The sequence below is a fragment of the Rhinichthys klamathensis genome, unplaced genomic scaffold (genome assembly GCF_029890125.1).
Source record: "Rhinichthys klamathensis goyatoka isolate OS25496 unplaced genomic scaffold, OSU_Roscu_1.1 h1tg000111l_1, whole genome shotgun sequence".
In the NCBI taxonomy this organism is placed as follows: domain Eukaryota; kingdom Metazoa; phylum Chordata; class Actinopteri; order Cypriniformes; family Leuciscidae; genus Rhinichthys; species Rhinichthys klamathensis.
The window spans coordinates 13,252,886-13,276,765 of NW_026606649.1; the positions used below are offsets into that span (position 1 = coordinate 13,252,886).

Below are 23,880 nucleotides of genomic sequence, written 5' to 3' on the forward strand. Positions count from 1 at the left end.
AGCCACGAGGTGTCCACGCGCCGCTTCTGGGCGCTGATTGGCCAGTGACGACATAAACACCGAATTTCGACCAATGGGAGCGATGTGCATGCGCTGAGCCATGCAGTGCATTCCACTTCCACATGAACAGCTGAAGTGGTAAACAAGCCTAGTGAGTCACTGGCTGAAGTGTCTGAGTATAAAACCCTAGCCTAGCCCAGCGCGCACAAAGCTTCTATACTAACCATGCGAGCAGGCAGTGTGAATTGTAAATTTGCATAAACCACTAATTTGCTGCAACTCATTCCCTACCAAACTAATTCGTTTGGACTGAAGACTGGATGCACTTTTGAAGGACTACTTAATATCTGGCTGATTTACCAACTTTTAGTTGAGACGCGTATCTTCCTTCTTTTTAGCTTGTAAATCACTATGGTGGCGATGACAAAAAGAGTCAAGGCCTTTGAGGTCGTTTTCAACGATCCATCCAAGACATTTTACTGCAGTGGAGATAAAGTGGCTGGGAAGATCTTGGTGGAGGTTTCGGAGGTGACCAAGGTGATGGCCATGAGGGTCGTGGGAGTTGGATGCGCTAAAGTGGAGTACGCGAAAGGCAAACAGAGATGCCGTGAAGAAATTGACTATCTGAAGTATGAAGAGGTTGTCCACTTGGACGACCATCCCGCAGGTGATTTAAAACGGTTTATTTTGCTTTTAATGTTGACTTTGCTCTGGTAGATGCATTTGCTGGGATGATGCTGATGTTGGAATGTGGCAGTTCATTGTGAAATACTGAATATTCAAAAAGAAGTCGTTAACACTTTGTCTTCAACTACTATGTGCTAACATTTAAGTGATTGCACTTTATTTTACTGTACGTCCACTTACAGTGTACTCTCCTAAGAAAGTACTGGGTAATATAAGATAACATGGGTTAAGGTTAGGTTTAAGGGGTAGGCTCAGGAACAGGGTTAGTAACGTTACCTATAATTACCAAGTTATTGCAATTACTATAAGCACATTTACATGGAGAATAGGACTGTAAAATAAAGTGCTCCCATTTAAGTGAAACATTTGATACAATGAATTTACAATGAAGCATGTTTTACATTGTACTAATATTCTATAATTACACTTGTTGACCCTTAAGCCACCCTTAAACCTAACTATACCACAACAGATAGTGTGTTAGCCATATGAAAGTGGTCCTAAATATCATGTCAGATGCAAAACATTTAAACAATAGCTCCTAACTGAAAGCAAAGTAAGATTCATAGTAAGCGGATTCCTTTGCTAAAGTTTTAAGTGGGTTTGTTTTGTCTCATTTGTTGAAGATCTCTTGAAACGGTCCAAAACTAATATGCTTATCTTTGCTTCTCACAGACTCAGATGGTTCGGTTGTTCTCCGTCCTGGCAACAAATACGAATACTCATTTGGCTTTGAGCTTCCTCAACAAGGGTAAGCATTCTAATTGACAAGCTATAGGCATTAATTTCCGTTTAAGTCAATTTGCCTGTAAATTAATACAAATGTAATTTTCCCAACAGGCAACTGGTGTCTTCCTACAAGGGCAAGTTTGGGTTTGTTCAATACTTTGTGAAGGCTCTGATGGAAAGACCCTCTCAGCCCGCCCTGGAGTGTAAGAAACACTTTGAAGTTGAAGAGCCGTTGGATGTCAACACTCCAGACTTGCTGGTGAGTTCCTCATATTAATATCTTTTATTAGACTGATATCAAAACAGATGAGCTTTAGGCCACAGATCATCACTTTTGGTTGGGCTTATCCAAATTCTAGAGGCTGCTGTTCTTATTATTGACTTCCAATAGTAGTACTTTGTCCATTTAGGTAAACATCCTTTATGAATTTAATAATTAGCCGTGTCCTCATGAAGCTGGCGTGCAAGTTAATCATATCCTTTTTTTCCATCAATCACCAGTCCCCTACTGGAGGCATGAAGGAGAAGAAGGTCACCTGCATGTTCATCCCCGACGGCCAGGTTTCTCTGAACGCCAAGATTGACAGGCGTGGCTTCTGCGAGGGCGAAGAGATCTGCATTGATGCCAAATTTGAGAACACCTGCTCTCGCATCGTGGTACCAAAAGCGGCGATCATCGCCAAGCACACCTACCAGGCCAATAGCCGCACCAAAGTCTTCAGGCAAAAACTCTCCTCAGTGCGTGGCAACCATATCATCTCCGGCATGTGCGACGCCTGGCAGGGGAAGAGCATTCGTGTGCCTAAGATCAAGCCCTCCATCTTAGGCTGTAACATCATTCGAGTGGAATATGCGCTCATGGTGAGGTTTTTTTTTGCATATTGCAGTTACTGTAGTTGCATAATGTTGTGTTTTTCATCTACAAAGTAGGCACTTATTGAAAGCTCGTTGTTCTCCTTTATCTACAGATATATATGCACATCCCTGGCAGTGATAAGTTGATTCTGGAGTTGCCTCTGGTTATTGGGACCGTTCCCTACAATGGCTTTGGTAGCCGCACTAACAGTATGAGCAGCCAGGATGGTTCCGTCAGCACAGCGTCGGCGAGCTGGGTGTCCCTGCAAATGCCCCCAAGCTACTGTGACATTACACGCGACTGCAGCCTAGATCAACCTCTCACACCTCTATTGGATGACTATGATGGAGGAGACAGTCCCATCTTCATGAACGCACCCCAATTCCAGTTCCCCCTACTCCCCGCTTATTCTGAGGTGAGTGTAAAGTATATTCGCCTAAGGTGCGGTCACATTTACCTCTGCTTGGCGAAATTTCAATAAGAATTTGCACATTTTGACATGAGGGCGGAAAAGTTCTCCACACAGATTTTGCTCATGGTCACGTGGCAACGTGGTGCTGACCATCCATCGAAATTTGACCAAAATAGCACTTATGTGATTGCACCTTTAGTGTATACAAAATGAATACCAGTTGCTATTGAATATCAATATAAAAACTGATCTAATTCTTTGTTTTTCTGTCGTTTAGGTGGAGGAGGAATTCAACGGAAACGCCCGCATGCTTCCTGTCTGCTGAACCGATCCAGCAGCTCTAGAACTGAACTGATGCCCATCATAAAAGGTTTTTTTTCCCACTCTAAGCACTCCGGGCTTTCACCATGCGGATCAGAGGTGGTTTGAGAAGTGTCGTATGGATGTATGAAAGTGAAGATGGAGCGGAGGATTTTGGGACCCGAGTGGCCCCTCTGCAGGATGAGCTAGTCGACGTTCAGAGGAAAAAGGAGTGAAGTCCAAGCTCACATGTGCCTGCATTGCTGACAGCCATCTTATATAATGCATCACTCAAGTTAAACATGTTTCTGTTATACATTTGATGCTGTTTCAGGGTCTGAAAGAGGGCACACAGACTGGCGATTCGTATTTCTTTATGTTTGAGCTGCTCTCTCTTGATACGAGATTACTGCTGAGGTGCAAACTGATTGTCGCATTATAGCCATTTAAGCACACATAGACTTTCCTTATTGGTGTTCATTTACTTTCTAACAGTCCCCAACATATCATTCAATAGCATTGAGCTTATTTTCGTTATCATTCCATTACAACCCAATGTTTTTTTTTTGTTTTTTTTTTGTGGGGATGAAATATTTCATTTGTAGAAACATTCTTCAATCCATTTGTTTTTTTGTTTCTTTTTATGTTGGTTGTGAGGTTAAGTCAATGTGCTAGGCAGAGATATATTATTCTAAGTTACTGAAATGTAAAGAAGAAATGTAGTATATTGATATTTTCATCAAGGGAAAATCATGCAGTGTCAGTCTATAATGTACCAGTGTTTTGTTTTTCATTTGAATGCACTTTTTATGAATGCAAGTTGCTGTATAACTACTCGCAGGGAGATGGTTTTCATGTTGTTTTTTTCTTGTCTTCCAAAATTGTTCGCTGAGGGATCAGGCATTCATTGCATGCTCAATTCAAGAGTCAGTACTGTGATGCGTTCAAAACCTCGTCCTAAGAAAGGGCTCCACTGATGTTGTCTCTTCCACTGTGGACTTGAACATTAAGCCAAAAAAGAACTTGATACTTCAAGTGCCAAAATTAGGGTCTGTTTAGACTTCGAGCGCTGACCATGTTCATATGTGAGACTAGAACCTGCACTGTGTGTAGACATATCCTGAAGACATTTTGATCAACATTTTCACTTGTGGGGATATCTTCCTTAACTTCTCGTGTGTGTCTCTGTGTTTTGTTTCTTATAGAATGTATAAGATGACTGTTACTGTTATTATAAATCGTGCAAAGTATCCTTTTTGTATCTAAATTAAAGTGTTTTTTTGTATGAGCACTCGTTTTCAATAAAAGTTTTAAGATGTTATAATAATTTCTGCATTCTTTTGTTCAGTTGAAGTAAATTAAAACCACAAACAGGCTGTTAGAGACATTTTATTAATCAATATCAGAGATCAATGCTTATTGTAACATCATTACTTATTGGTGTTTTCTTAGGAAAGCATCACTATTGGGATTTTCAAGTATTTAACTTTATAACTCGTCCAGTTTGTGCTATGGACTTTAATCATCTAAAATCGTGTGACTTATTGAGTGGAAGTTTTATTTTCTAAACAATCAGATTTCCGCCTAGCTCATCAAACGAGCAAAACGATCCCATATATTTGTGTTGAAGGTCTATCTAGAGACCTGTATGTCAGAACATGTAGGTGAGCTCTTGACTTGGGCCAGTGATTGACCATTCAAATATCTGGCATTAGCATTGTGGTGGAGGTTTATCACATGCAAAAAATATTTTTTTACTGATAGACTGTGTCAGATGGAGAAGATAGCAGCAACATGTTACAAAACCCCTTAAAAGCTCTCTTTCTCCAATAAAAACAGTTCTGCTGATAGAAAATCCATCGTTTCGCGGTCACAGACCATTGTTTATTTTCAGTGGTTGGCTAAAGAGAAGATTTAAAGGCAAAGTTCACCCAAAAATAAAACATACTGTCATTTTTCCAAACCTGTATAAATGTCTTTTTTTTTCTGCTGTACACAAAAAGGAAGACCAAGCAGATCTCAGGCCCCATTGACTACCATAGTATTTTTTTCTTTCTATGGTAGTCAATGGAGCCAGAGATCTGTTTGGTTACCAACATTCTTCCAAATATCTTCCTTTGTGTTCAGCCGAGCAATGAGATTTATACAGGTTTGAAACAACTTGACGGTGAGTAAATAGTGACAGAATTTTAATTTTGGGGTGAACTATCCCTTTAAATGTGGAAACAGGAGACCAAAAGTGAATTTTGAATCAATGCAAGGTAAACAGACATGGATGTTAATATTTGTTCAAGGCAAACACCAGGATCTGATCGATGATAGAAAACAAGGCTTATTCAATAAAACCAGGGATGTTGCTAGGGATTCCGGGACCCTGGTATACTCTGGTACTGGTAAAACACATCCAAATTACCAATAATGTTGGTGTTTTTATTTGTGATTATTGATTTGTATGTAGTTTACATTCTCTTGCGAGAAAAATGGCAAAACACTCAACACTGTTGGTCTGAATTTTGAAAAATGTTTTAAATTTGATCCAAATTTGATTTCAAGAAGACACCCTGCACATTTTATATCGCATGAATCAGATCCAGCCTTCATACCCTGTTTTTCTTAGCCTAAGCAATTTTTCTTACAGTCTTGTAGAGTTGGAGAAGGGTCAAGTCATTTACGTCATTTTTTGTGCTGCTCTCTTTCTTGTGCGCATGAAGCATTTGTTGAGACGTGCCCGGCTGCGGCAGAGCAATAAGCGATAAGGGCAAAACTCTTTATCTTGAGCAAAACACTTGTTGAATGAGCCCCTCTCTTTCCTCTCCTTCTTGTGCTTTCTGTTCTGTATCTACCTCAGGAAAACCCTGTCATATTTAATGCACTTGCCCAATCTGCAATCCCTCTCCCAACATGGCTGCTTTAATATTAAATCTAAATCTTCCTCTCTTATATCTGTATAAAATATGTGGTTCGCAGCAGATTAATTCAGCACATATTATACATACGCTGGTTTGACAGGGGAAATCTCTTGTCTAGACATGGTTAAACTGACAAATCCAGTGTTTCTTCTATAGAACGGTGTGTTTTATTCCCCAGATTGTGTAACTGACATTAGATTATTTCAGAGATGTTTATTTGTTCTTTTCTAAATTGCATAACATATTGCTGTACGTTGCAGATGCAGTGCATAGCACAGCCTCATCCAGGACAAGTGGATGTACCAAGTGTTTGAGATTTTGACGGATGTCCACAGATTTCTCAGAAGTTAGTATCATTTTTAGGAGGTGGTGGTGTTGACGGACCCCAATGAATGAAAACAAATATACTGTGGAAGTCACTGGGGCCCATCAACTGTTTGGTTACTGACATTCTTCAAAATATCTTCCTTTGTGTACAGTTCAGCAGAAGAAAGAAATTCATACGGGTTTAGAACAACTTGAGGGTGAGTAAATGATGACAGAATTTTCATTTGGGTGAAGTATCCCTTTAAGGATCTGAAAACATTACATTCAGTTCACACTCAAGAAGCATATTATTTTAAAGTATATTATTTCTTTTTAAAAGTAGTCATTATTTTTCTCAAGGGTATATGGGACTGTGATCTTGATAATACCATGACCAGCCAGGTCTACAGATGTGCCTAAACACATGGGGAGGTATAAGTGTCATTGATCATTGCCCATGCATAATGACCAGGTGACCAGGCAGACCAGACAAGGCACGTCTTGTGTTCAATTATATGCTGGATGCCTTTCACATGCCTTTTGGGAAATGCTTAGCATTATTTTCTAAAACTACACCTCTGAAACAGCCTCAGGAGGAGACATGTGCTATGTCAGTGGCCAATACGTGAAAACATTGAAGATTCACTGTTTCTACATATAGACCCAAATTCCTAATTCGGAAATGGATAATGGCTACAAAATGAATAACGAATTCTACCGCATAATAAGAACAAATATTCGGCAGACCCATGCAATCCTTGTGCCGTTTAGGCCTACTGGATAACAGCTGGGCCAAGGGATAGATAGCAAATTAAAGCCTATTTCAAACCTCGTACGATATGTTAGGCCAATATGTTTCTCGCTGTCTTGCTCTCTCCCGGAGACGGCACGCATAGTAAAAGTTGTTTTAGCAATTTTTTAATCTCTGAATATTTCCTTTCAACTTAAATATCTCTTAGCACTTTTTTTTTTAAATATAGAATCCTCTCTTATCTCCTTATTTGAGCTTGTGGATGACTGTCCTGACATAAATCTGTTCCTCTGAAATTAAAAATCCCTTTTTTTAACATTTAGTAGCCTACTGTTTTAATTAGAAGATAATACATTTCAATACATTTTATAGGCTAATTATAATAAAGAAAATTATTTTATGAGCTGGAATATTTGTTAAATGAAGACCATGAAGGGAACAGAATTACATTTAAAATGTAATTGTCTGCTGTAATTTCACAACATATAGAGATAGAGAAAAAGATATAATATAAATATATAAAAATATTTAAATATAAGATATTAAAGACATTAATATTCATTCATTCATTAATATAAATATAAAGAAAAAATGACAGATTCTCAATTTATAATGCGGCTGTGAGCTATAAGCCTAACACCTTTCTTTCCGCATGTCTTTTATGTGTTTGCTAGAGGTTGAATTCAAATCAAATACTGTCAAACTGCCCATATTACTTCTGTCTACTTTATAAATAGTATGAAAATTATGGAAATATATGGTTCAGATCACTCAAACCATATATGGAAATGAAAGAGTCCTTATATGGTCACCAATGGAGTCTGGTTGTAATCTAGTGGAAAAGTTTGGTACTGCGCCCCAAACAAAACAATCTCACTGAAAGCTCATTTTTTGAGGTATCAACCTCAATTTTGGAACAAAACATAATTGTTCAGATTAATGGCTTTGTTTTTCTTGCAGTTTTAAAGTAAAAGATGTTTTGTAAAACATGTATTTTATGTAAAATAAAAATAATTATATTTTTAAATATTTACATTTCATAAAATTAAAACCTTTTTCACTTTAATTTTTTTTTCTTTTTTTCTCAAATCTACAATAATCTGCCAATTGTCTCCTTTCAAATGAGATCAAACTTAAGTCTGTGCTCCAAAGTTTTCAAGATTTATAACCATTTAAAGTGGAAAGGTCATTGAGGGGTTAAGTAAGTGGCCTTTTATTTAATTAGTATTATATTATCTGCAAGTATAGTTAAAAATATACTTTGATGATTTGAAGTACACTTTCACATTTAAAGGTGCCCTAGAATGTTTTTTTTTATATTATTTTATAATGTTTCCTGGGTTACCCTTAAAATGTTAGTATGTTTTTTAGATAAAAAATAATCATAATTTAGAAATAAATGGCATTTTTCCTAGCCTGCTTTTAGCCTCTGATTTGAACACTCTGTTTGAAGGGGCGTGTCTGCTGTGGGATTCAGTCTAACCGCGGCCACTGCTGTGATTGGCTGACATGCTTGCATATGAAATAGCTACGGATTACATGTGAAACTCTCTCCCGAATACTTTTACTACTGCTATTATACGTTTTTACTATAACAGCTATCGAGATTAACGAATCGTGAGATGTTTTTAAAGTATTTAGATCTATTCCCATCACATAAAATGTTGCCGTGATGAGCATTGAGCAGATGACAGTGTGTTGATCGCGAGAATGAAGATCTTATCATTGCAAAGCAGTTTCTGCACTCTCTCTGCTTTCACCAATGCAAACACAATGATGTAAATACAGTAAGAGCTTCGTTGTGCAGTGTAACGTGCGTCATTGATTTCATAACGAGTTGTCCAGATAAACTCGCGCTGTGTGGAAAGATTGTTCTTTGATCGCTTTCTGTATATAATTTGTTCACAATTTAAATACGATTATTTTCATCCTACTAAAAGAAACGATGTGAAGCTGATATTTTAGTCACTGGCATGACTTACTGATGCATAAACAGTATTGAACGATTTTGAGAGAAAGATTACCTGTCTGAACTTGAACAATTACACATCAGAAAGTGTTGCTTGGTAGCTCGATCCGAGGCCAGCTCTGTATTGGCCCAAGTTGAGGAAACAGTCGGTGAAATGTTTGGAAATTTCCAGAGAAAATAACATTAACCCATTATTTCTTCAGAGGTTCAGATGAAGGAACTAAAAAATACTTTTGTGTTCATGTGTACATCCACACTGAGCAACTGCCATGCGTCGGCTGCGCAGTTCCGCCTGGCATTGAGGGCTGGCATTATGCAAATATTTGGAGGCGTACATATTAATGATCCCGACTGTTGCGTCACAGTCGGTATTGTGTGGAGAACCGACCGTTTTTCAGGGGTGTTTTTCATAAACGTGAATTAAATGAGAACGCGAAAACAGTCCAGTTTGAGATTCACTCTATGTCAAGTCCGTGCACTGAACTCTTGTTATTTGACTATACCAAGCTAAATTCAATTTTGAATTATAGGTCACCTTAAATACAATTAAGCACAGTTCTGGGGGCTTTCACTTTTGATGTAGATTTGCACCTATTGCCGAAAAGCAAACAGATCAATTGTTTCATGACTGAAAATAGTTCAGTGGGAATATTTAGACAGACAGGTCAAACACTCTTGACCTTTGACTTAAAACAAATATTTTCTTGACCTCTGGGGGGAAACAAGCCCTTTCTTGCCATTTAAAGCTTCACAAATAAGAAGTCAATGACCGTAAGAAGTATTTGGAAAAGTTTTTCAGAATCTTTTAAACAATGTGAAAGTTCATGTGCTGGTGATAACAAATCTCTTCCTCTGCTCTTTCTCAAACCAGCATTTTCACCTCTAAAAATGTAAATAAAACCCTCTTATGCTTTTTAAAACTATACGTTTTTATAGATTATCATTATCTTCAACACCATATCAGCACATTAACCATTTTAACCCCTTAGCTGTCACTCCCCTTTTTGAGAATGGGGGTTAAAATGCCCTATTCAAACTTAAATGGTTGTAATTCAAGAATGCTTTGGAATATATACCTAAATTTGATCTTGTTTTAAAGGCAGCACTCAGCAGATTATTGCTGAAGTGAAAACACTTCAAAAAATGAAAGTATGAAAAAGTTATGGAAGGAAGTTTAAATTTACAGTAGATCAAATATACTGTACTATATATTTTTTATTTTATAAATTTTTATTTACATTTTTACATTTATACTATTTTATTTTTTATTTTTATATTTTACAAAATATGTTTTACTCTAAAATTACTATAAAATCAAAGCTATATATCTAACCAAGTTATGTTCCAAATTTGAATTGATATCACAAAAATTGAAGTTCCCATGAGATTTTGTTTAGGCGTAGTACCAAAAATAGCCACCGGGTGACATACATTCCATTGAATTTAGTTGTATACATTCTGCCTTAACAAATTAATAAATTTCTGTCCAAATATCAATTCTATCAAAAAGTTTGAAACCTTGAGACTCAGACCTTTCTGACAATATGTGTTTTGTCAGGATTAGAAAAGGTTTCATAAATTATGAAATATAATGATGCCCAAAAGGGGAGAAGCCTGATTAAATATTTTAGAGTACCGTTTCTATGGTAACTAATTTCTAATTTCAAAACGGTTTTCACAGGATGAATTCTGAGTTTGTAAGCTTTCAAATGATACCTAATTTATGATAACTACTAAAATATGTGATATAATAAAAAAGGCGATAAAAAAGATAATATTATATTTTAGAGGATAATATACATATTATACTTTTTAGAGGAAAATATTATATTATAATTTTTTATTGAAAAATACTAGATTATATGTTTTATTATGAACTTTTAGCATGAAAACCAAAGTTTCAATTATTAATAGTGTGTGCGTTGACTTTTTGTGACAAAGGTCAGAACTCATGTTATGATGCAGATTTTTTTGAGGTGCACTCTTGTCAAAAAATCATCGGTTACTCTTCCTACATAATTTGTAGCAAAAAACAGCAGTCAAATATCTATTTAGCAGTCTTAGACCTTTCCAACGATATATAGTTTGTCATAATTAGATTAGGATTTAATAGTAATATAGCGAAGTAAAGTTAGATCTCCCGTATACGGGATGGTGACGGACTGAGTGCCTTGAATCAAATTGTAGAGCCGTGAGACAGTTTCAATTCAGGATTACAGATGTGCTTATTATGGATTCATAGATTCATAGTTTCACACTGCCTGAAGCATACAGTTCGACCAGACATGTCAAAACCATAGCACTCATCTAGTATTCAGCCAGAGGTTATAGATTTTTCTATACCTGAGAAATGTCACTTGCAACTCACTTGGGCTTAACCTATATATAATAAACTAGATTTATTTTTAAAGAAAATGTGAGTAGCACATAGTTGATGAGTTATGCTTGTTCAAATCCCTAGGAACTAATAGTGATGCTTACATTAGCAAAAACCATTAACCAATGCATTAAATAAGAATTTAAAAAAATCATTATTCTTATTCTTAATGTATATTATTTATATATTCAAATGTATTTCATAAATGTAAATTAAATGGAATAATCTTATTTAATTTTACTTTTATTGTATGTAATTTGTAAATAAAATTAAATAAATAGAATTAATGAAATGAATGAATCAGAATATATATTTCAGAATATTTGACCACATCCATTTCTTTCTATTCTTTGGCCAGTATTATTAGCTCTCTCTTGATTGGTTAGCACATGCATGGTTATATGTTCTGTATAGTCAGGGGTACAGGGGTAAATATGTTTCCTCATGGAGGGACCTTCTCTTGTGTCATTGTCAATTCTTGGAAATGCTGCACTGGGTTGCAGACAGTGTGTGATGATTTGTTATGGCCAAACTGGACAGGATATTTTCTCTAACTTTATGACTGTCAAATACACTGGAGATTTAGGGGAATATCTTTGATGTAGCCTAAACTAATCAGCTAAAATGTTTCGTACACACACAGTCTCTTCTCCATTCTTTCTCTTTTCTAACCAGCATTGTTGCTCTATCCATTTCCCATCATGGAAATGCTATTCATGGAGTCATTAAGCCAAACTGAGAATGGAAAATTAGTTCTGCCCTTCTTCGAAACTTCAGGACGAGCACATAAACGACACACACACACACACACACACACACACACACACACACACACGCATGTACGCACGCACGCAATCACGCACGCACACACACACGCAATCATGCACGCACACACACATGCACACGCACACTCAGTTTCGTGGTTTTATGGGTACTTTCCATAGACATAATGATACTACAAACTGTATCTTCTATCCCCTAACCCGAACCCAACCCCTAAACCAATACCAATCACAAAAAACGTTCAGCATTTTTACATTTTCAAAAAAACATCAATTAGTATGAATTATAAGCTGACCTAAAAAAAAGTCCCCAAAATTTACTGGTATTACTATCCTTGTGGGGACATTCGGTCTTTCCACAGAGAGTCTTATCAGTTAACTACAGGCATGCATGAGAGATACCTCAAATCATGCCACTTTTTGAGAAGATGTTAACGTGATTGGACTTTTGTGAAGGGACAAAGGAAGGGACTCTGTTGATTGATTATTAACCACCCATAACACCCAAGCAACGAGGAAAACGTTTATTGAACGTTTTCATGGATGTTAAAGATTCTTCATGGAACCATCAATGCCAATAAAGAACCTTTCTTTTGAATGGTGTATATTACTCCAGTCGCAGTCAGTCCATCATAAGAAACCTGAGCTTGCTGTATGACATAGCTGTCAGCTGCTTCTAAAAAAGTCACATGTGACAGCCTCAAAAACGTCTCTCTTCCGTTCACCTTTCCCCTCATTCTTACTGCTTCTTAGCCAATCCTTAATCTGCCATTCATGAGTGGGAAAATCAAGTCATTTCCTTAACAGCACGTACCCCACTTGACCTTTTCATTCTTTTCTGCCTTATAAATACGCAACCTCTTCAACAGTTTCACGCAAAGGACTTCCCGTAATTTAAATATAAATAACTAATGATGCATGTACACTGTTTGTTTATCATCAGATGCTCAGACTTTTTAGCGCTGAACGTCACATCTATGCGCCTGTTTGAATATGTTCCATTAGAGAGCTCAAAAATAAATTGTGCAACAAATGAAAATACTCATGAGTTCTGTCAGCTGTCACTCAGGACTGATACACCATGGGTACAATGCTTGTTTGGTTTGTTTCCATCATTAGCCAGCCATGCCAGCCAGTAGTACAAGAGCTATTCAAAACAAACAAACAATGATGTTAGTATTAAAGAGCAGATATTATACTCATTTACAAGGTCATAATTTTATTTTTGGAGTCTGAATACATTTACATTTAAAAACCCATTATTTATCTATACTGTTCATTGCTGCAGCACCTCTTTTCACCCTCTCTTTTAGCTTCTTTTCTCTTTAATGGGTGTTGGTGGGATCACATTGAAAGGCCTGTGAGTGGTCTATTTTTGCTCTAAAAAAATATAAGTGGCATAACATCTTTTTTTTTATTTTTTTTATATAGAGGCAGGTGCTGAGCGGTAGGAACATTGCAAGGTTGGCATCTCTGTCTTGATGTCATATTATGCAAGCTTGGCATCAAGCCATGTGGACCAAAGGTGATTCTCCATTGTACTGTAATGGAAACTCATCTCATATTCCTGTTCGGTAATGGAATCCCGGCTGTTCTTTTTCCTCTGCTTGTCTGTAGCTCCTCATCATAGCATATGCTTTATTGGAGCTTCCGTATACAAGCATGTGATGCACATCATTTGAGAAACAAAGAATGCTGACCTTGTTATGTGAATACATTCTACCACATGTAGGGAACAGCACATTCCAGTTTTACAGTTTTATGGCAGGGCCCTCTCTTACTGCAACAGTGGAGAAAGGTTTGCTACATTTTGATTGGATCTAGGTGGACTTGGTGGTCCAACACCATCAGATAAGGATGCTAGGACAACTGACAGACACCTCAAGCACGGGAAGGACTTCTCATTGGTCCACAGACAGTTTCTGTCCTGCACCCATCATGAGACTAATCTCTAAGGTTGAAGATAACCGCATAAAAATTCTTTAGGATTTTTTGGGATGCAAGAGCAATCGCTGAAACAAAGGGAGGCTACAATGTTCCATCCAATCCATTCCAAACTATGTTTGAAAACCGTAAAACTGATGTAAACTACACACATCCATTTCATACTTATTTAGAGGAATAAGTATTCTCAGTTACAGCTATTTGTAGTGCAACATCTTACACAAATTCACCTGTTAATGTACAAATGAATGAATGCATGACAGTTCAATCTTTTTCCATCTTGTTTGGACTCCGTTTGTTTAGAATATTGCTAAAGGTTTGGAAAGTGAGAAATGCATTGGTAAAACTTAAAAAAAAGTGCTTTAGATTGTGCAAATGAGTTCCAAAGGGGAAAGAAGGTGTAAGGTCCACCCAATCGGCCCAACGGCAGTTTGCGATAAGCAGGTGAAGGATTACTTCACGTTCGGTCATTTCCGTTAGCCTGGGAAAACCCAGACAACTTCCGGCAAATTTAGATTTGCTCTGAAAGTTAGTCTGGCAAAGAGCTCATTCAAGCCCATTTCCAATCCGTCGAAATCGAGGCACCAATCAGAAACGTTGGGGCGGGCTTTACACGATGACGACAGCGCTGGGATTTTGAAGCAGATTTTGTAGCCTACATTACAAAGATGGATGCCGCCGTCGAACATCACTCGTTCGAATCAGCTATCGCGTCTTTTTTAAGCGATTTGAACGTTTCCATTTTGTTAAAAACCGAGCAAAGAACAACACTCGGATATGTTTTTCCGCCGCTCTGCATACGTCATCTCCTTCATCGCTCTGATTGGTTTTAGGTCTATCCGCGACGTCCGTTGGTGACGCCCCTCTGGAAATGATTTGTCTATGACGCTTTGCCAGACCATAACTCAGTTACAACTGAGAATGGTCTGGTTTTAACCAGGCTACATTTCCGTAAGTAGTTTAATTGGTATCTGGTATCAAGTAGTATCAAGTTGTTTAAAAGTAGTTTAAGTAGTTTAATTTTTAACATTTACAGAGTTCGAGAGAGTGATTAATTTGTTCATTTCATCTAGACTTGACTATTGTAATTCTCTTTATATTGGAATGAGTCAATCCAATATTAGTCGTCTTCAGATGGTTCAGAATGCAGCGGCCAGACTTTTGACTGCCACGAGGAAGTTTGATCATGTGACCCCAATATTGCGTTCGTTGCACTGGCAGCCAGTTTGTTATAGAGTTGATTTTAAAATACTGCTTTTTGTTTTTAAAGCCATAAACAAATTATCTCCAACCTATCTCTCTGATCTTTTGAAATTAAATGACTCTGTTAGATCATTGAGGTCATCTCAACAAAGATTGCTGCTGGTTCCAAGATCAAGACTGAAGACGAGAGGTGACCGTGCGTTTTCTGTTGTTGTTCCAAAACTGTGGAATAGTCATCCTGTATCTTTAAGACTAATATCCACAGAGTCTGTTTTTAAATCTAAGTTAAAAACTTACCTGTTTTCACTGGCTTACAATTGCCCTTGATTTTTGATGTTGAATTGTTGAATTGGTGTTTCTGATGTAAACTCCCTTTATCATTTACTTTGTGGACGGTCTAGTTTTTAAGATATTTATTCTGTTGTACAGCACAATGGCCAACTACTGTTGCTTTTATTGTGCTATATAAATAAAAGGTGATTGATTGATTGATTAATTCCAATTTACTTTTATCTGACTGCATTTTATCGTGACGTTAAATGTAGGTTGGAATGCCAATTAGTTTTTGGTCATTTATATAATCATTTATCTAGACATTTGATTATTCTATTTAACTCTTTACTCGTATTTTACTCGTTCATTCAGATACCAATGTCGCTAAGGTTCTTGTGGCGGCCTTTTAACGCGGACCCCACAATCACAAACTCGCGAGTCTTGGATCGCGAGTCTGGCTGCATGGATGCGCAGGGAGTTCTTGCCCAGAACAGAACCATACCGCCAATCTTAACTGTATGCTAACTGTCAATATTTGACGATAGTGTTCCTGATAGAAAACAGAGGTAAGGCTCACTTGTCCAGTGTCTAATTAGGTTGGTCGAGCAACATTTCTTAAAGCGGCGACGAGCTTCCGAGAAGTGAGCTTCCGACTCACACAACGTGGTCAGACTCTCTGAGGGGCGCAGGCTCCAGGTCGATGTCTTCTCCTGTCCTCTCTGTTGGATTAGGCTCGTCGATCGCGGCAGGTAGGTCTTCCTTGCCTGTGGTGGACTCTCTTATCTCCATCGTGCCAGTCGTCGACGGTTAACAGGTCTCTGGATGTGGAGTGGGGCTGGGGTCCTCTGCCAAGCCGATGGTGAACAGGGAGTTGTTGTTCACTAGCACCAGCACCCACTCCATGAATGCGGGAAAGTCTAAACTGGGTCACAGGAAAAAAAAAACACAATGAAACATAGGAACCCTGACATTTAGACCAAATCCTTACATGTATGGTGTCCATTTTAAGCATAAATCACAAAACACCATTTTCCCTTTTATAGCTATACACATGCATCTCAATACTACAAGGGTGACCATCACAAAAACATGTCAGGTCACATTTCAAAAATTGTATTTTGAAATGTATTCTTAATTTTATATTGTGACATTATTTCCTTATTTTATTTTATTATTATTTTTACTGAATGACAGTATGAATTGAATAATTTATGAATAATGTGACAGTATGAATAATGTCCAATTCCGAAACCCTGCTAAACTCTGCACCCCTGATCCAAAGACAAAATGTTATGACAGTTCAGCAAATACTACCATATAATTAAATACTTGCATTCAGTTTCTCACAGAAAACTATCATATGGATTCAGAAGAGTACTTTTATGGTGATTTTGTGTCGTAAAGCTCCAGTTATGTATTCCACTGTGGGGGAAAAACAAATGTCATATGGGTTTGGAATGACAGAAGGACGGTTGAGGAAATTATTGCAGAATTTTCATTTTTGGGTGATCTACTGCTGCTTTTTCAGTTTTATGTTTTCAATTAAATGAATTTACTGTAAATATACCTTTTATCACTTTTATTGTATTCTCTTTATTCTGTCATGTAAAATACTGATTGACTACACTTGATTGGAAGCAACTTGCATGATTAGTATAACTGCTAACTGTTCTTTTTGGATCACTGAAGGTGAAACATAAGTTCAGTAAACCTGTTTCTGCAGCTTAACTGGTAGAGGTAGAGCATGACACCAGTAACCTGACATTCGTGGATTCAGTCACCAGAAAACACAGAAATGCACATACTGATCAAATGCAAGTCTTTAAAATGCACTGTAAAATGTTTTGGATAAAAGCATAACATAACATATAAGATACACATATACAAAATTCTAGTTTCTAGCTAACAACACCACTCTACATAGTGTAGTTAACCCTTTATGACCTGCCATAGAACAATTCCCCAGAGTATATCTTTGTATTTTTACATGCTGCTGTCATTCTTTTGAGCATTTTCATATGCCATACATCAAAATAATCCTTACTCTCCCAATTTTAAGGCTATGTTTGTAAAAAATCAATAGTAACTAGATAAATATCTCAAAAGTGCAATAAACAAAAAGAAAAACAATTTTAATTATTTATTTTTTACATATTTTATTCAATACAAAAAATGGATAAATGTCAACCTCAAACTTGTCAATGTGAAAAACGTGCATAAAACAATTTAAAACTATACAGAATTGATTTGAACTGTTTACATAAATTAGTTTTTAAGATACACTAATTTTTACACTCATTCAAAAAAAGGGAGGGGAAATGCCATGTAAAATATTCAATTACATTTGTGGTCAAACAGATAACATTTTGCTTTTGAATTTTGATTGAACATTGAATTGGTTAAAATATAAAATAAATTAATGAGCAGACGTATAGTTCATCGTCATTGGACGCAATTAGTATTTCCAAAACCTCCGCGTCCGTGTACTTTCGTTTAGACATAACGTTGCGTGCGTGCGCGCACGTGTGTGTGTGTGTGTGAATGTGCTTGTATTTGTGAGTGTCTAAAGGAGAAAGAAATGATCAAATAAAGCAATGGTAAAAAGACAATAACTATAAGAAGGAACATATAGCAAATGGGAGTCAAACGGGAGTCAAACGTGTGATTTTTTCCCCCCAAACCACTTTAGCGGAAATCCCGCCCTGCAGCCGATTTCATTGGTTTAGGTTACAGTAACGGGTAGGTTTAGGGATCAGTGTTTAGGGGCAATCAGAGCCTGGGGGCAATCTGTACAGTGATTGACATGACCAATGAAAACTTTAGAATCGGCTGCAGGGCGGGATTTCCGCTGAAGTGGTTTGGGGAAAAAAAATCACGCGAGTCAAACGCATGGTCAAATGACGCAGCTTGTGACGTCACAACATGCGACACACCCGGGGGTCATAGTGCACAGAACGTGATACCTCAATGAGCCATCGGAAGACGTAACTATCAATCGCAGATCTACAGAACATGTGTGCAAAGACGTGCAATGCATTTTTGTGGGGGTTTTTTGTAAACGCATATTACGCAGTTTGTACAGACTGATTAGAGGGTGAAAACAACGCAACATGGGCATGTTGGAGGCTTGATCTGAACATGTTACATCTCTGGTTTTGTATGCAAAAAGAATGATTGAGCTAGCAATTCGGTTTCAGTTTATATAGGCTTTTAAACAGACACACGCAAACGGGAGCGCCGGCGCTCCCATCGGTCTTAAAGGGTTAACAACTAGTTTGGGTATTTGGTATTTTAGTTGATAATGGACTAATGTATGTATTTCATTTAGTAATATAGTTCAACTAAACTCTGAAGAATACCTCCCAGGCTAATTAATCTGTCAATTAAAGCTGCTGTAGGTAACTTTTGTAAAAAATATTTTTTACATATTTGTTAAAACTGTCATTATGTCCTGACAGTAGAATATGAGACAGATAATCTGTGAAAAAATCAAGCTCCTCTGGCTCCTCCCATTGGTCCTATTGCCATTTGCAAGAAATACACGCTCCCGGTCAGAAACAACCAATCAGAGCCAGGAGGAATGTCTTAGCAGTGTCAATCACCCTCGTGTACGCGCTGATCACACCCCTCTCTTGCACAGCGCGAGCGCCGGAGCGCGAGCCGTCGTTCAAACTCAAGATTGCCGGCGTGCTGCAGCTGTGCTTATGACGGAGAAACAACCTAAACTGCCAATTCTCGAGTGACACCTGCTCATAAAACAAAGAGGTAAAAGGAAAAAGACCGATGACGATAAACAGGCGAAAAAGAAAGAATTACACAGAGCCCATTGACTCGGTGTCAAAACTCTAGCCGCATAACATGTAGATAAAATGTCACGCACTCTGCTAAGCAACAATTGAAACCTGCTAATTCACTGGCTTGTCATGTTGCTGAAATAATGTACTAGCACACCTTATATAGCATTATATTATATCGCTAGAATAATTACTTACATAGACTACAGTAACGTTAGTTACCGTTATATTAACGTTATCTTACTAGCTATTTATAACTTAATAGAAAGAGTGCAACGTTATAAAGTTACATGTATTGCAAAATACATAATGATTTGAGGACCAAGTTTGTAGTCAAAGTATTGGCAGGCCATAGTCAATGTAAAGCATATTATTGACGTTTAGTCCCTATTAGTGAATGTGCCATATAACTTTTTATCCGCTGTTATCGGTGGCCCTGTTTACTAGCCTGCACGTTCACGACAGGCTCCGCTGTGGGGGACGAGCTGTGGAGGGAGGGCTGTAGCGCAGCAGAGAGCAAGGGGGTGGGACCTGTAAGTTGTGCTTGTTAAAATTTTCAGGCTAAGTCAACGTTTTCTCAAAACTCCCTACTGCAGCTTTAATATAGTTGTAAAAAAAAAAAAATTCCAATCAGTAAATGATATTTGAAGCTATTTTTTATACCTGCTTCCCATAGCTGATGTAGTTCACTGTGTGCTAGTGCGTCATCATGTAATGTCACACCTAAGAGAGTGTTCTCTTTCCCAAGATTCTGACTAAACCTAACCACTACATTAATAATTAATCACCAGTAAGTCTGAACTATGGGCTGGAACTAAACATGAGTACAGAATAACCATCCATGTGCAAACTAATGCAATATGTGCCTTCCAGCCAATCAGGGAGAAATTAGTCAGCTGCAATGTAAAAACTCCTTCGTTTATGAAGATGGAAATAAGTAGTTGTTTAAGTCATTATTTATTACACTAAACACTTTATTACACTATTCATTCTTAAATTGCGTTAGATTTCAGAGAATGTACTACACTCCCATTTACTAAGCTGAGATTGAACATTAAAAAAAACGAATGATGTGGTTACCGTGTAAATGTGTTACATGTCAATCGGTATGTGTAATCATCATATTCTATATACACTGTAATATTTTGACCACATAGCATAATAGTATTTAGAGTCTGCCATCTTATCTCTTATAACTTTTATTCATTAGCATTAGCTCAGGACTGACCTATAATACACTAAAATGTTTTTGAAAAAGGCTATGTGGTTAAATCTAGCAGATAATTGTGATAAGTTTAATTCAGACCAAACATTCACAGGGATTTGGGGACCATTAGGGAGAATTTGAGTATAGTTATTGTCATAAACCAAGCATTGGGTGCATTGTGTAGTCCAAACGGTAAACTGAAAAATCCTTTTTAAAAACAATCCGTGTTCATTTCGGTATAGCATCCAGAGGCCATATATGACTTTCAGCCTCCCAACACAAAACGCCTCTGGTATGCCTGAACTCTGGGCTTACTTGGCAGTACTACAGAAACAAAAAAACAAAAACAAAAACAGCTCCAGTTCACATGCATGAAATGATTTCGAGGAAAAGGGGAAATAATTCGTACTAATGCCAACTCTCTGAGCTCAGAAGCAGAATCTGAGGTTAAGTGAGTTAAGGTTGATAGACAGAATAAACTTTTTCAACCACAATTTCAGTTTCATTTTACAGCCTGTCGCAATTGATGACTAAACTTAGATGGGAATTCTGAGTACTCTTCAGAGACAACTCATTTTCACTTAACTTGCTGTGATCAAAAAGTCCCACTATCAAGTTATATGTGTTCAGGTTCAAAATTTCCACATAAGCCCATGACAGCACCTTTCTTGGCTGGCTGCATAACTGTGCCTTCCTTTGATTGGCTAAACATACATAATCATGCATGTCATTGGTTGAGCAGTGTTCTGCAAGCTTCCATTCACCTGATGCATGCTCGGGATTTCCCTTATTTTTTGTCGTCCTTCTTTATCTTTTGGTTTCTCTCACACACACCCTTTTTTCTGTTTGGCTACTGTATGTTCTAGCAAATATAGTACAATTAGAACAGTTAGTACAGGTTAGAAGGTCAGATTCTAATATGAATCTTATTTTGAAGAAGGAATCCCAAATGTTTGTTCTTTCCCAACATCATTATGTGTGATAAAATGATATTCTGTTGTGCTTATGTATATAAGCTTCAGCTGAAACGGACTGTTCCTCTGGCTTACAACTATCATATGGTGTGCAGTTTAATTCCTGCAATAGATACTTTCAAAGTGGCCCCATTCAAAGTATTTCAACACTTACAAAAATGTAAAACTTTCGCTACATTAGATAAAGTATCATCAATCCAAGTAGGAGAATAAGTAAGAAGAATAAATTACATATAATGTTCTAAATGTCCCTTTGTGGTTGTTATATGTTAGTGGATAATGTTGATATTAATTTATGATGAGCTACAACTGTGTGAAACTTTACATCATACACTATAATATAAAAAATCATACAATACAATACAATAAAAATAATATCATAAAATCTATTGTATTAAATATTTTATTAATACTATTTTTTTCTCTGAGCTATCAAACATCAATGATTTTAGAGGACAAACTTAATGCTAAATTCCAAAAAATGTACAGAGCAGGCAGAATTCGAACTCTATTTATGATGTCGCTCTTTTGACTCATGCATGCACATTTGGATACCCCCACAGATTCCTCTAAATGTTCCATTTCCTCACTCTCATTCTTCCTGTGTTCTGCCAAGTTGCAGTTTTTCACCCCACCCACGTCATCCTTCCCTGGCTTGAGGCTGAGAACATTACTTCCCCTATATTTGTGTACACTCAGTCTCAACTGTAGCTGAAATGTTTCTGACTTCTGATTGGTGGCTGACTCTGATCACGCTCCACCTCATTGGTTGGATGGCTTGAGCATGCTGTGATCACGCTGTGAATTCATGCCAGCATCCCCTGTTGGCTGATGTGTCTTGACTCTTCCCTGTTCTGTGTAAAATGCAGGTGTCAGCCCTTTTATGGAGCGTGGCAATGTCTTGGGCTTGTGAAGATTGGGTAAGACATAAACACGGAGAGAGCAAATCTAAACCTGGACACAACATCAGCTCCTTATTTATCTAATTTATTTGTATACAAGCATGTCCTGAGCTTTCTGGTTTCTTGTGGGTCACAGTAAAGCACTACCTATAAGTATTAGAAAAGGCCAATAGGCTAATATGTGCCATATGGATGAATGTGATTTCACCAAGTACATGTTCCTGGATCAACATCTTTGTTCAACAAATGCAACTTGAGAGCAGCAAATCAGCATATTAAAATGATTTCTGAAGGATTGTGTGACACTGAAGCCTGGATTAATGGAGTAAGATATATTTATATAAGTTCTGAAGAAAAAAAAAGTTCTGTGAGTAAAAACCAACAGTTTGTCGAAATCCGTTCTGCACAGCAACCCAGTTGTGAATGTTTTAAAAGGGGAACTGAAGGTCACATTACATGTTGTTAATTTTTAATAGATGTCTCAACAAATTCAGTCACAGAGAACCGAAACAAGGCAGAGAAACTGATAAAAAAATAGGGAAATGGGATTTGTCCAGATCATCACATTTAGTGTTCATTTTTCAAAACAAGAAATGGTAATCTTAGCATACGTGTTACATACAAAAATTAGTAAATAAAAAAAAAAACTTAGATTAAAACTTGATTATATAATCCTCAGAGACAAACTGTTGTCTAAACCAAATAGACAAATTTGACTGCTGCACTGCAGGCTCACATTATTGCATCACTGAGACAGTGTTGTTTCTCATCCATTGACACATTGTGCCAGATTTCATGTGCGATACGATCAAAATAACCTCAGGGCTCAGCACGAGCTGCAGAAATGTACACAGATATTTGTGCTGCTGAACACTTCTATTGGCCATAGCAAAAGCAGCAGACACACTCCTCCCATATGCTGCCTCTGGATGAGATCGGAATGTTCTGTTTACAGTGAGCGGAGCAAAAACACTTTGGGAAAGAGGAAATATCTTTTCAGCTAACCTTGACTTGTGCTGTAATGCCTACACCGAGATATCATGATGCACAGGAACAGAAAATGCATTGTTGCTTAATTGTAACTGTACACAAACTTCATACTGAGTTGATATGTTATAGAAAGCACAAGCTATAGGATCAGTACCAGTTAGGCTTTTAAATGAAGATCTCTTCATTGAAAGTAACTCACAACTGCAAAGACAGTCTACTCTGGAAAATGAGCAGGGATTCCCAAATGAGGTTTGGTTTGTGAACCCCTAGAGGTTTATGGCGGAACTGCAGAGAGCTTGAGGAATGAAAAGAATGCCTTTGTTAAATTGAACTAAATCACATTATATTAAATGAACAATGGTACGCATTAAAAGGTACACAACTGTTCATAAGTTGGGAGTAAGATTTTATTTTTTTTTAAATGCAGATTTATATTTTTGTTCAAATTTCAGTAAAGATGAATTAACCCTTAAATGCATGAATGTTTCGCCAATCATTAATACATATTCGGGACT

The 23,880-nt window shown here is 37.3% G+C and overlaps 2 protein-coding genes across 2 annotated transcripts in view; both read left to right on the forward strand.

The window, feature by feature from the left end:
• s100v2 (S100 calcium binding protein V2) overlaps nucleotides 1–23,880 on the forward strand; it is a 240,591-nt gene that overhangs the window by 55,634 nt on the left and 161,077 nt on the right. The gene's annotated exons all lie outside the window — the stretch shown is intronic.
• txnipa (thioredoxin interacting protein a) lies at nucleotides 233–4,311 on the forward strand. Its single transcript, XM_056254542.1, has 7 exons — nucleotides 233–667; nucleotides 1,363–1,438; nucleotides 1,528–1,675; nucleotides 1,918–2,277; nucleotides 2,385–2,687; nucleotides 2,962–3,609; nucleotides 3,642–4,311. Exons 1-6 carry the CDS (start codon nucleotides 412–414, stop codon nucleotides 3,007–3,009), a joined length of 1,191 nt encoding a protein of 396 aa, XP_056110517.1. The 5' UTR covers nucleotides 233–411; the 3' UTR covers nucleotides 3,010–3,609; nucleotides 3,642–4,311.